At 44.3% G+C, this 13,203-nt stretch overlaps 1 protein-coding gene across 1 annotated transcript in view; it reads right to left on the reverse strand.

Moving 5' to 3' along the window:
* GNE (glucosamine (UDP-N-acetyl)-2-epimerase/N-acetylmannosamine kinase) overlaps positions 1-5,357 on the reverse strand; it is a 32,970-nt gene extending 27,613 nt beyond the window's left edge. Inside the window, exon 1 of the mRNA XM_064641174.1 lies at positions 5,216-5,357. Coding sequence (XP_064497244.1) covers positions 5,216-5,266 — 51 coding nt within the window. The 5' untranslated portion in view covers positions 5,267-5,357. The remainder of the gene's footprint in view (positions 1-5,215) is intronic.
* Positions 5,358-13,203: the final 7,846 nt, after the last annotated feature.

Below are 13,203 nucleotides of genomic sequence, written 5' to 3' on the forward strand. Positions count from 1 at the left end.
GTAACAAGGATAGCACAAGAGGAAATGGCCTCAAGGTGTGCGCCAGTGGAGGTTTATTATTGAATATTCAGAAATATTTATTCACTGAAAGGGTTATCAAGCATTGTAACTGGCTGCCCAAGGAAGTCCTGGAGTCCCCATCCCTAGAGGTATTTAAAAGACGTGTAGATGTGGCACTTAGGGACATGATTTAGTTGGACTTTGCAGTGCTGTGTTGGTGGCTGGACTCGATGATCTTAAAAGTTCTTTTCCAATCTAAATAATTCTATGATTCTATGTTACGATAAGGTGCATCAAAACCCGGGTAACAAGTAGAGTTGTGAATCTCATTGACATAAGCAGGAATTATGTAATAATGAATATAATAATAAAAATAAATATAATAAATCTGATGTCTGTGTTACAATATAATTTCACTTGCCTATATCATATAAAATTTGAGTCAAGTGTGTCATAAGTAGCCAGAGTTGTAGGATGGGGTAGATGCACGGCATAGAAAAGCAACTTCCATTCTATGGGATTCCTTGCTCAGGGGTGTGTGTGGGGTGGGATAATATCCATCTGAGGCTGGAAACAAAGCACTGCAAAAAGTGCTGGAAACCTCAAGAGAGTGGTTTTTTTTCATTTCATTCAATCCCTAACAACTTGAGCCTTTATCTTAATTTCAGCTGAAAAAAAAACACCCACAAAATTTTTCTTTCCCACTCCCTCTCTAAAAATAACGAAACTGGCCCACTTTTTGCTGTCATTGTGTGACTCACTCTGCTTGTGTGATTGGTTTAATCCCTCAAAAGGGTCTGTTTTCTTTATTTGTAATAAAAACTGTTGAGGTTATGGTTTGTCTGTTTCTTCTGAAGCTCCAGTCCTTGTTCAGTCCTGCTGGAATAACCATGATTGGTGCTGCTGAATGTTGACACACATCAGACATCCTCTGGGAAATCTAACTCAGTTCAACACACTCAAGCTGGCTTCAAACCAGCTTGGTCTTGAACAGTGATGGCAGCCAAGGCTATGGTGACTCTCGTGGTGTAATTCTTCCTCTTAGTGTGCTGTGCATCTAAAACCTGTGATCAGCAGACAACGTGGTTTGACTTGGGGGATGTTCCAAAAGGAATGAGTAGAGCTGCTGTACATATTCAGAGTATTTGGACATAAGCCAGCAGGGAACCAACTTGATTGGAAGCTGTCATCACTAGGTAAGACAGTGGGGTAGGTTTGCCAAATACCAGATCCCAGGTTCCAGCTCAGCTAGTGGTGGGAGAATTATTTGTTAGGCAAACCTGGTTGGGGAAACCACGCAAAGAAACAGCCAAGTTTGCAACAACCAAGCATGCAAATGCCTCTCATATGTGGAAGTCCAGAAAGGAAGTTCTGTTAAGCTTTCTCAGTTCTGGTGATTAAGACTGCCTAATTTTTCTACTTCCAGTTGATATGAAAGGTTGAAAAGAAAGTTAAATGTCTGGCAGGAAGGAGGAATATTGCACAAAACTCCGTCCGCTTGTCACTATTAATAAATACCTCCAGTGTTGTGAACAGGTCTAGAGATTCCTCTTTGCTCTTCTTGTCCAACCAGTGGTTTTGTTTTTCATCTCTCTTATCCCTTCTGAGGTTCTATGGCATCCTATCTGCACGCAGCTGCGTTTTCAATGTGACCATCAGATGACAAATACTTGAAATATTGTGCCTTCATTGATAATTGCTAATTTCTAATTTTAAGGGCTACTAATGCTACTAGAAAATTTTAAAAAAAAATCTGCTTAGCAAAGATCTAATGTCAGGACTAAACCTGTATTTACATCTTTTTTTCAATATTAAAATAATTACTTTTGTGTGTAGTTTGTGGACTTTGGGTATTAACTGCATTAAGACAAAAAATGTGATAAAAGAAGAAAATGTGATCGCAAAGTTACAGTCACAGTACAAAACATATAGTCAGTTTACAGTTTTGAAGAGAGATGGGGAAATTCTGAGAGACAGAGAACATAAAATGGGCAAAGAAGTGTAGCTACCCTTCACTAAGTTTAAATCTTCCTGTCTTGGAAGCTTGTAACACACTAGGTATTATTAGATGAGTTATTAAAATGTCTTCTTTAATCATCTGACTTTCAGAGCAATCATAAATCCTAAACTATTACATGGCTACTGTAATTTCCTGAAACAATTTCAGGTTTTCCATGTGAAGAAGCTTGGAGAGAGGTAACGGAAGGCTCAAGCACCAGTCAAAAGTACAGTGGTATCAGGCATTACACAGAAGTACATCTTTAATTTTGGGTCAAAATTAAAATTTTTTGTTTTGAGTATCTAGACTCAGATTTTTTTTTTTGGAGTATCTATAGCCCTTATTTTCATTATGAGCACGTCCAGAAACAGTTTTGTTTTTCCAAAGGAGAAACAAAAGCAAAGGAAAAGTAAAAACAAGGACACAATTTTAAAAGAGGTGCTAACTCCAAAGAGTGCATAGAAAGCCTTTAACCAGCAAACCTTCTGTAAATATGCTTTACTTGGACAGTAAATCAGGATTTTGATGATGAAGAGCAAATCTTTGGAATGCAGGATGACATATAGGAAAAAAAAAAACCACAAAACAACCCACATAATAAATTGCCATTTGCTTCTTTCCTTCCTTCTTTTTGATACTTATCTGGGAAAAAAGTCACATGAAGAGCATCTGAGTCAGCTGTTATTCTGGGATAGTCTCAGCTGGATTTGCTATCTATGTTATTTTATTAAAGCTTTGATTTAGTACTGGATGTTTTAATGAAAGATAGTTCAGAATTACAGAGAAATATAAGTAACTGCTAAAATGTTCCCTGATTTTGCAGGAAGGGCAATTGTTCCGATGCATGTTCTAACTTAACATACATCTCCATAGGCTCTGCTGAGTCCCTCCAGGAAAGACCACACACTATTAAGAGAGTAGCAGCCCATTTTCCCAAGGCCTTCCATGTGCCAGAGTAGAGGTTACTCAAAATCATATGTAGGAGGTTACTCAAAATCGTATGGATAGAGATCACTTTCTGACTGGCCTGGCTGCTGAGGCAGTATTTATAAGAAACTCAGCCTGAATGTCCCTGACATCTGGCTAATGAGAATCCACGTTGTGAGAGGCTCTCCCTCTTACTTTTCCTGTATGTTTTGAAACCCTCTTGTCTCTGAAAGGCAGTTATGAAATACTAACATTTTAGCATGCTCTCATGCCTGTATTTTCTCATACAATGTTCTGTGATCCATCTCAATCTTTTACAATGAAATTGTAGGAAAAAGCATACAATTTGACCAGGATTTTGATAAGGACGTTTTCATATTTTCAAAGCTAAGAAATTAGTGGAAAAATCACTATGATTGGCTTCTACCACATGAAATCATGCTAGTTTATGGAAAAGATTATGGAGGTCCTTGACTCTGCCCTAGTGTCAATTTTACACAGCCCACAGAAATCCCCCTCCCGCAAGCAGCACAGTGTCGATGGGAATCAACTTTCCTTAATTATTTCCCTTAGTGTGGGCCACCAACCTTCTTACCAGCTAAAATTCTCCAGGTTGCAGGTAGACTTGTTAAGTGTGATGCACTTAAGGAGCAATGCAGTAGATGTGAGAAATCTTCTGGTATGAGACTGCTCCAAAGTCAAAAAGTCCACTTAGTTCTTGTGTACTAACATTCTAATTTAAAGTCTTGAGGGAGAGGCAAACATTCTGCAGTTTTCATCAGCACCTTTGATTTCCTTAATATGAATGGGAAGCTTTGGTAATTTTCACTTTTGTCCCTGAGTTAGTTTACTTTTTAGCATCTGAGGTACTGACATGGTGGTGTCAGATTTGGACTCAGAGCATCAGAGGAAAACACTGCTACAACAGGGCAAAAACTGTCAATTAATTTCTTACTTAAAAGTAAGTACAACAGATATGTTTTCAGTGCTTCTGGTAAATCCATTTCTTTACAGCCTAAATCTGAATCCTAGATGGTTGCCTTCACTGGTGAATATCCAAGCTGGTATTTCTCAACACCTCCAGATTTCAGGGAGACCTGGTGCCAAATTTGAACTCAAAGCTGGCTGGGACACAAGAGGAAAGGGAGGATGCCTAAAGAAACGCTTCAGAGAAAGAACTGCATGGTGAGACATTCAGACTCAAATGGAACGGGCCTTCTTTGCATAATAGGCACACATCTTTTGCTTTGTACTTTGGCAGACATCACTTCTTACGTGTTTTCACACCCTTCATGCATGCACAGAGCTATAGCCCCTGGTAGCTTAAAAGAGCCAACAGGCAGCCACAAAACCTGCTCTACAGGTGGCAAAGTGAACAGCCTGGGGCAACAGCATCAGCAGAACTACTTCCTCCAGTGGGAGCGCTGGCCAAGGGGCAAGGCATCAAGACTACCTCCGTGGGTCTTGGATTGCCCTTTGGTTCTCTCTCCAGAGCCATCTTCTCAGCCTTTCGGGACTTGCTGTCCTTCTCCTTGCTGTATGCCTCTCCTCTGCCTTCCCCTCACTGTTGCATTGACTTCATGTGTTAGCTGAATGCCTTCTGAAGAAACCTACCTGAAAAATTACCCCACAGAGCTTAACTTGCCTTGTTATCCTGCCTGCATTCACGTCTCTTCTCCCAAAACCTGTCCACATTCTGCTTGAAAGTGAATCCTTGGAGGGTGCATGCCTTTCTTCCCACTGTGCCTGTATAGCATCTGGCATGGTGGGGGCATTCCTCATTGACACAGGTACATCAGCAAAATAAAACTGATTAACAATGCCAGAACCCTGCCAAGACCACCCTCCAGGTAGTGCCACAATGTGAGTAAGTCTAATTTTTCATCTCCCAAATAATGGTCAAGACAGTCACCGTGACAAGGAACAGAGTGCTAGCTCTGGGAAGGTCACTGGCTTCCCACAGCTTGCTATGGACTGGATAATGACAAGGGAATCCAGAAAGAATGGGCACAAATGGGCAACCATTTAGCACCGGTCTCCCGAGAACTTCTGAATGCCCACCACATCAGCCGGCACGGCCCCAAATCCCGTGCGCCTGATGGAGGAACGGAGGCGGGTACCGCGTTGGCCCTGGAGACGGCGCCTGCCGTGACATCCTCTCTCCGAGCGGGCAGGGCAGCTCCCTCCCGGGCTGAATTCCCACCTCGCCCTCCCGGCAGAGCTGCCCCCTGCCTGCCCCGGCCGCCGCCCCGCCCGCCCCGCCGGGCCCTGCGGGCACCGCTCACTTACGTGGGGGCCGCGGGCCAGCGGCTCCCGGCGCAGCGGCGCGTTGGTCCCCATGGCGGCCGGAGAGCCCCCGCCGCCCAGACCCTTCCCCAGGCGGCTCTGCCGCTGCCGAGCCGGGGCCACGCCGCGGGAGAGGCACTCGGGGCTGGGAACACGCCGGGACCGCCTCCAGCGCCGCCCTCCGCCGGGAGGGGTCCGCGCGCGGCCGTGGAAGGGCCCGGGGATGTCGGGCTGTGAGGGGACCGCCCGGGTGTGCCGGGGTGGTCCGGCCGTGCTGGGGCCGGAGGCTTTGGCACTGCGTGCGCTAAGGCCGTGCCGGCATCCCTGCAGGGCGGCGTGGGGAGCGGGGTCTGTGCTCCGCGTCCCCCCGGTATTGCCTTCTGGTGGCCTCCTGTGTCTCAGGGAGCCGTTCTCCTGATGGGTACCCCCAGAGCACGCACAGAGGAGAGGAGAGGAGAGGCCTCTGTGAACTTTACCCTCTAATAGCCATGACATCTTGCGAGTTTTACATCACCAAGACTACCAGGATCTGGTCAGAACAACAGGAACCTGAGGCTGTCTCAAGGCAAGGAACTTGGGAAGTGTGTAATGCACCGAGCACGTGAGTCTTCCAAAGGTCTGGAAGACAGCAGCAGTGAGAACTTTACAAGTGTGGTCCCAGCTTCTTCTTGTCTTCAAGACAAGACTGTGTCTTACTTGTAGCTGTACCTCTGACCCCTTTCAGGTCCTGGGGCCTCCATGTGTGCCCTGTCCCAAGGGAGCCCTGCAGTCACCCTTTTCATGCAGAGGCCCAAGCTGCTCTAGACACTTGTGTGACCCCTGACCTTCTGGGTCCTCTTGGAGTACTTGCAGTTCTTTCCTGACTGCTGTTTGAATTCTGACATATGGGCCTTCGTGTTTGCAGGGAAATTATTTGTCTCCAGCCATTCTCTCCTTTCCTGCTTGTTTTTCCTGGAACGCAGATGTTCAACGTGTCACATAAATTTATAGCAGAACTCTACTCCAATAAGCAGGTCAGTATAGAGCACCTGTGAGTTTTACTGACTGGCATTTCCTCTGTGACCAGGCTTATGCCTATACGCAAACAATTCAAGAGCAGTGGCCACGACTATTGCTGTGATATTTTTTTTTTAACCTGAGGTCAATGTACTGTGCTGGTATCCGTTTTGAGTCATCCCTTTATAGCCACGGTGGCTTATAATTTTTTGCGTTTTGTTAGCATAGTGTATTTCTATCTGCTCATTTTATCCTACAAATCCTTATGTATCTGTAAGGCAAGTTGCTAAATAAAGCATCAGAACAAAAGCAATGACTATAAAGCAGCAACAAAGGACTTCAAAAGGGTGGGCACTTGTAGAATTGGAGAACAAGAAGGCATTTTGTTAGTTTGCTGTGAACTGTATACTGTATTTTTTCCTCCATTTTACACACATCTTGCAGATCTGTGTGATTCTTCTTTCAGTATATTGTGAGTTCTTTTGCTGTTTTCTGCTTTCTTTGTCTCAGAAAAATACCTAAATTTTTCTGTCTGCAATCTGATCTGAAACTCACCTGCGTTACACTCTGTTCTGCTGAAGTCACCTCCTGCACTCACATATTTGCGGCTCTTACTGCTTCTCAGCATTGATACATTCAATTAACAGGTTTTCTTCTCCCAGAGCTGCGTTATGCGTGTGTATATGTGTATGCAACACATAAATATATATGTAGGTATATGGTTTTTAAATGTCTGTCAGTTGTGGGAGAAAACAAGCTGTATTCAAATTTCCCTGTATCAGGTACTTGGTTTCTAAAATGGCTCCATTATGACAAAAAAGGACATTACATTTGGAGCTTGAGCCTCTATTTTTTCCCGTGGGACAACATTACTAGAAAGAAAAGCCCAAATTCCCTTGGGCTTCTCTAAAATCGATTTCCTTCTTACTGTACTTTTCCACTTTTGAAGACATTTGTTATCTTTCTTCTAGAAGTCTCACTGATGTTTTGTCTGATTCCGGCCCTTCACTTCCTACTCCAGTGATGATTAATACACTTGCCAGATGGGCCTTTGTGGAAAATTTACATCTTCCTGGAACTGTGTCTGTTGGGCTACAGGACTCTGTCTTTTTCTCTTCCTGAAACTTAGCAAAAGCAGGAGCCCCAGAGTACGAGATGTCAACATGAGACATAATTGAGTCTGCTCTGAAAACTAACCAACTCCTTCACACAAATGAGCACACAGTCAAGTGTTCTTGTCCTGGTCCCTTGTGCTATATGAGTTGTACTGTTGTTCTACCCAAAGCGCAGGAATATAGGCACTCCTTCTCTGCACAAATGACAAATGGAGAGGGTTGTGTTCTCCTTAATCTTCAGTAGGCTCGTGAGTCACCTGAAGTTGTACAAGTTATTTGGGACCTGGATGCCTATCTTCTCACACAAAACCAGACCTTCAGGTGTCATATCTGGCCTTGCCTTCTGGCCTCTCCTTTAGGGTACAAGTCTTGGCAAAACATTGTTGCTAAATGTCAACTCAGTCTACAGTCTAAGAAAATTATTGAATTTTAAGTAAAATATTGATCAATCTTTATCAATTTGGCAGAAGTTTCAGTTTGTCCCCCTCTGCCTTTCCTTTGATGAGACCAGAAACTTGGGAATGGCAATAACCCCAGTCAGTGGGATGTTCTGAGGAAGAGATTGCACTCAGACTGAACTGCCTGTGTTGCTGGCTAGGTAGGGCAGCTGACACAGCTGACAGCAGCATAGCTGCTTGGTAATGAAGGGGGAATAAAAAAGGCTTTGCCTCTGTACAGTTGTATGTGATACTAAAATGAGTATAGTGATATATAGGATATACACTGATGACTTCAGACATCCATGCCTGATCTCCACACACCTTCATTGACCTTTCCTGTTGGAAGGGAGGTAGCACCACCCTTTTCCTACTAGTATTGCCTGGGCTTTCAACAGCATCTTACAGGTTCACTTGATCTCCTTTTGGCAGTTTATACAGCCTGGAGTTTTCTGCCCTGCCCAAGTGAGGAGGCATTAGGTGTGGAGGAAGCTGAAATGTGGATGTGGAAGGTTTGCAGGATATTTTTTTCTGCTCCTGTGTGGGGATTCAGAGCCCTGAGCCAGTGTTACAGGAAGCTGAGAGTAAATGTTAAGTCCTCCGACCCCTTCTAGGATATATTTACATCCCTCTGCTTTGGGGCAAGGAGGGATAGAAGGCACTTTTCAAGCAATCTCTGAATAAACAATTAACCTTGGTATACTAGATTTTCTTGTTCTACCCTCCTTTATTTGCCTCCAGGCTGTTCCTGTAAAAAAGCACGTGAAGGAAATCCACTCAGAAAAGAGCAGACACTCATGTAGTTCATGTGGCCTCACTTAAAAAATGTCACCACAAACACTGGAGGAATTCAGTATAATGGTTAGGACAGTAGAGTTGCTGAAGGAGAAAGGAAGGGTCTGAACTTCCAGAATGACGTGAATAGAGGTAGTTTCTACCAACCACTGCAGTGAGGGACTGTGGACGACTCAGGCCAGCTGGGGCCTTCCCCTGGTCCTTTTCGTACACTATGTAAGTGCCTGACCAGACTGACAGAAGTGGAAAATGGATCCTGGACCCAGAACAGCGGGGACTCCAGGTCAAGAGGGAGGTGAATGAGAAAGCCCTGTATGAAAAAACACTAGGCTTGTAGGCTTAGTAAGACCCAGTGTTTTGATCAGATTGAAACAGATGATGATTCAAAAGTCTTATTGATATTTAAAAAAAGATCAGTGCTTCATCTAAAAGTCCAGGCACGGTAAAGGCCCTTGAATTTCTATAGCTAGTGGCATACAATGTGGTGAATGTGTAATATATTTAGTTAACCACAACTCATTAAAAATAATAGCATTTCTCTGCTAGTAGGAGCAACATCACATTTCTTTACGTGTTCACAACCTGTTCCAAAAACACTCAGTGAAGTCAGATCTTACTCCTGAGTCATGTTTTGGCTAACTCCTCTGTTGTAATCCCAGTGATGTGGCTGTATGTAACCAGGTTCTTGGGTAACGGTTTAGTGCACAAGCTATGTGATGCCAGAGGAAAGCATGTTTACTCCTGCTTTTCTAATTTCTAATCTTCTAATTTTCTAATCCCTCTGCAGTACCTGAGGGATCCTGCACAGATGGAATTCAATGAAGTATTTGTAAGCTGATCATCTTCTGACTGTTCAGACAGAAATTAACTGCAATCCCTGCTACATTCTTGTGAATCAGGAGTCTGGAAGCACTAGGTTTATGCAGATAAGTATGTATGGAAGCAGAGTGGAGGTGGGATTCATTGGATATGGCATGAGATGTTTAGCTAGAAAACAAGAAAGGCCCATCTGGTGTTCTGTATTTAAAAAAGATCACATTTGGCTTACAGGTTTTTATCTGGGGAGATTGCAGATCCCTTGGTGACTTAGATTGACACTTGCTTTGGTGCTAGAGAAGAGAAATGAGAGCAACAGATATTTTGAGGAAGATGAGTGATTAGCTCCAGGAAAGTCGTGTGGATCTCAAAGTTCTCTAAGGTAGCCTATGACCATATGCAGGAGTCATGGGATCTAATTAATCTTTCAGGAAACAGATCCATGTGACTGTTAGGCCAGCTCAGATTTGATTTTTTGGCAGAAAAGAGCCCTTGGTTGTTTTGGACAGAACATCTCTGTTAGAAATGGTCCTCAGACAACCTCTGCCCTTAACCAAATTTGAGAAAAATACCTTTACCTGCCTTCTACCACCATGCTGTGACGGGATATAGCAGGGGGACCAGTCAAGACTTCCCAATAAACCCTGGTTCTTCACAGAGCTGGCTGTTTATGAACAGAGCACCATGGTCAGGTATCTGAGCATGAGGGAGTTCTGACTGGTACTCTCTCTCAGAGCTCCCTGTCATGTCTTTTCTGACACAGCAGTGAGAGGCACAGAGTGCTTCTGTCCCAAGCCTCAGAGAGATGCCTGCTCACCCTTGTGTCAGCATAAGTCTTGGTTTGAAAGTTGCCCTGGGAAGATTTAGCCAGGTGCTTTGGTATAATCCTGTCAACTGCTCACTTCCTGTGCTTGGTCAGAGCAGAGAAAACATGAGATTTTCTTCCACAGCTCAAAATACCTGAGCAGCAGAGGACAGTTAAGGGTCAAAGTGCACAGGTTTTTTTCTTAATAGCAGGTAGACAAAAAAAAAAAAAAAAAGCTCCTATCAGAAAACATCAGTGATCCAAATTTGCATGGGTCTTGTCTTTGAAGAACAGTGGTCACTCCACAGTTAGCAGCGAGCCTCCTCCCAGCCCTATCTGGAAAGTGTCATGCTGAGCAAACACAGGCATGGATAAGAAACAACCCTTCCTATTCTCCTGTTCTTGCTGCTTAACTGAGTTGTTGATGCCAGTGAATTTGTGCACTTTCCCAGCACTTGGGAACAATCAAAACAATCTCGCTTGGGTGCTGAGTAACAAACCAAGGAGTTCTGAGTTGGACATGGGAGACTGAAAATGCCATTGATGTATTGCCAACAGTCAGAAAGCAAGCCTGTGCCTTCCTCTTCTTAATCTGTGTTCAGTAAATGATGTCTTCCCCATGGACACAGTATGACTGCTTGCTTGTCAAGCACGGTAGAAATTAATTTGTGTAAATGTCTGTGAGACTGGGCAAAAGTCTGAAGGAAGGAGGATTTAGTACTCATCTTGTTGGAAGAGATTCAGATTAGGGAATACTTAACTAAATTAGACATACCTGAGGCCATGGGCCCTGATGATATGCACCCATGAGTGCTGAGGGAGCTGGCAGATATCGTTGTGAGGCCACTTTCAATTGTCTTTGAATGGTCATAGTGACTGGGAGAGGTTCCTGAGATCTGAAGGAAAGAAAATGTCATTCCTGTCTTGCTTGTTTTCAAGGAGGACAAGAATGAGTATCTGGGGAACTGCAGGTCAGTCAGCCTCATCTTGACTTATTAGACAAATGGACTGAGTTCATCCTCAGCTAATTTGCTGATGACATGAGCCTAAGTGGTGCGGTTGACACACCAGAAGTATGGGATGCCTTCAAAAGGGACCTGGACAAGCCCAAGAAGTGGGCCTATGGGAATCTCAAGAGATTTAATAAGTGCACGGTGCTGCACCTGAGTTGGGGCAACCTACGGTATCAGCACAGGCTGGGATGAACAGATCGAGAGCAGCCCTGATGAGAAGGACCTGGGAATGCTGGTGGGTGAGAGGCTGGACATGACCCAGCAATGGGGACTTGCAGCCCAGAAAGCCAATTGTATACTGGGCTGCATCAAAAGCAGTGTGGGTGGCAGGGTGAGAGAGGGGATTCTACCCCTCTACCCTTCTCTTGTGAGACCCCACCTGGAAAACTCTGGGGTCCAGCTCTGGGTTCCTCAGCACAGGAAGGACATTGACCTGCTGGATCAGGTGGTGAAACAACTTTCAGGAAACTATTCATTCCTGGAAAGAAGGTGATTGGGATTAGTCAGCATGCATATACAAAGAGGAAGGGCTGCTTAATGAAGTCGATAACCTTCAATGATGAAACCACTCATTTGGTAGATGAGGGGAGAGCAGTAGATGTTGCCTGCCTTGGCTTCGGTAAGGCTTTTGACACTGTCTCCCATAAGATCCTTTAAGCTGCTGACATATGGGACTTATGAGCAGACGGTGTGGTGGACTGAAAACTGGCTGAATGGCTGGGCCCAGAGGGTAGTGTTCAGTGGCATGAAGTTTGAGGCCAGTAACTAGTAGTGCACCCCAGTCGATACTGTGTCCAATACTCTTTAAACATCTTCATTACTGATCTGCCTGATGGAACACAGTGCAGCCACAGCAAGTTTACTGATGACACTAAACTGGGAGGAGTGGCTGATACTCCAGAGGGTTGTGCTGCTGTTTAGTGGGACCTTGACCTCATAAGGTTTGGCCAAGGGAAGTGCAAAGTCCTCCATCTGGGGAGAAATAGCCTGATGTAGTCATATATGCTGCAGACCAATAGGCTGGAAAAAGCAGCTTTGCAGAAAAGGACCTGAAGTCCTGGTGGACAGCAAGTTGAACATGAACTATCAATGTGCCCTTGTGGCACTGTAGCTGAATTGTACCCTCAGCTATATTAGGAAGAGTGTTGACAGCAGGCTGAGAGAGTGATATTTCTCCTCTATTCAACACTAATGTGGTCACATCTGGAGTACTGTGTGGAGTTCTGAGCTCCCGAGTACAGGAGTGATACGGAGCTGCTGGAGAGAGTCCAGTGAAGGGCGATGAAGATGATTAAGGACCTGGATTATCTTTCATATGAAGAAAGGCCAATAGAGCTAGTGTACTCTATCAGAGAAGGCTCAGTGGGAACTCTCATCAATGGATACATATATCTGAAGGGAGGGCATAAAGAAGACGTAGCCAGGCTCTTTTCAGTGATGCCCAGTGACAAGCAATGTGCACAAACTGAAACACTTGAGGTTTTCTACAAACATCAGAGAACACTTTTTTCTGTGAGGGTGATCAAGGTGATAGAATCTCCCACTCTGGAGATCTACAAAGGTCATCTGGGCATGATCCTGGCAACCAGAATTGGATGACCTTGTTTTAGCAGGATGGGTGGACCAGGATACCTCCAGAGATTGCTTCCAACCTCAGCCATTCTAAGATTCTATGATAGATGTTGTAAAATATTGAAGACATGTAAAAGATCCTACTGGTCATGTACTGGCAGCTGCAGGCCATGAGGCATGCTTAAAGGTCTTTAAAATTATATCAGATGCCTATATTTAAATACCTGAATTACTTCTTGTATGTCTTGGCAGTAACTTCTCCACAGGGCAAACATGTTCCACTCAGTGTTGTATCTGTGGAGGGGCAGGATCAGGATGTGGATCCTGTTGAACAGAAAGAAGATATTTGTATTAGTGGTATTGACTTGTTTGGTGAAATGACACATCACAGAAATTCTTTCCTTTTTTTTTTTTTTTCTCAAGGATGAACTTTTTAGAGGGT

This window comes from Pseudopipra pipra, chromosome Z (genome assembly GCF_036250125.1).
Source record: "Pseudopipra pipra isolate bDixPip1 chromosome Z, bDixPip1.hap1, whole genome shotgun sequence".
In the NCBI taxonomy this organism is placed as follows: Eukaryota; Metazoa; Chordata; class Aves; order Passeriformes; family Pipridae; genus Pseudopipra; species Pseudopipra pipra.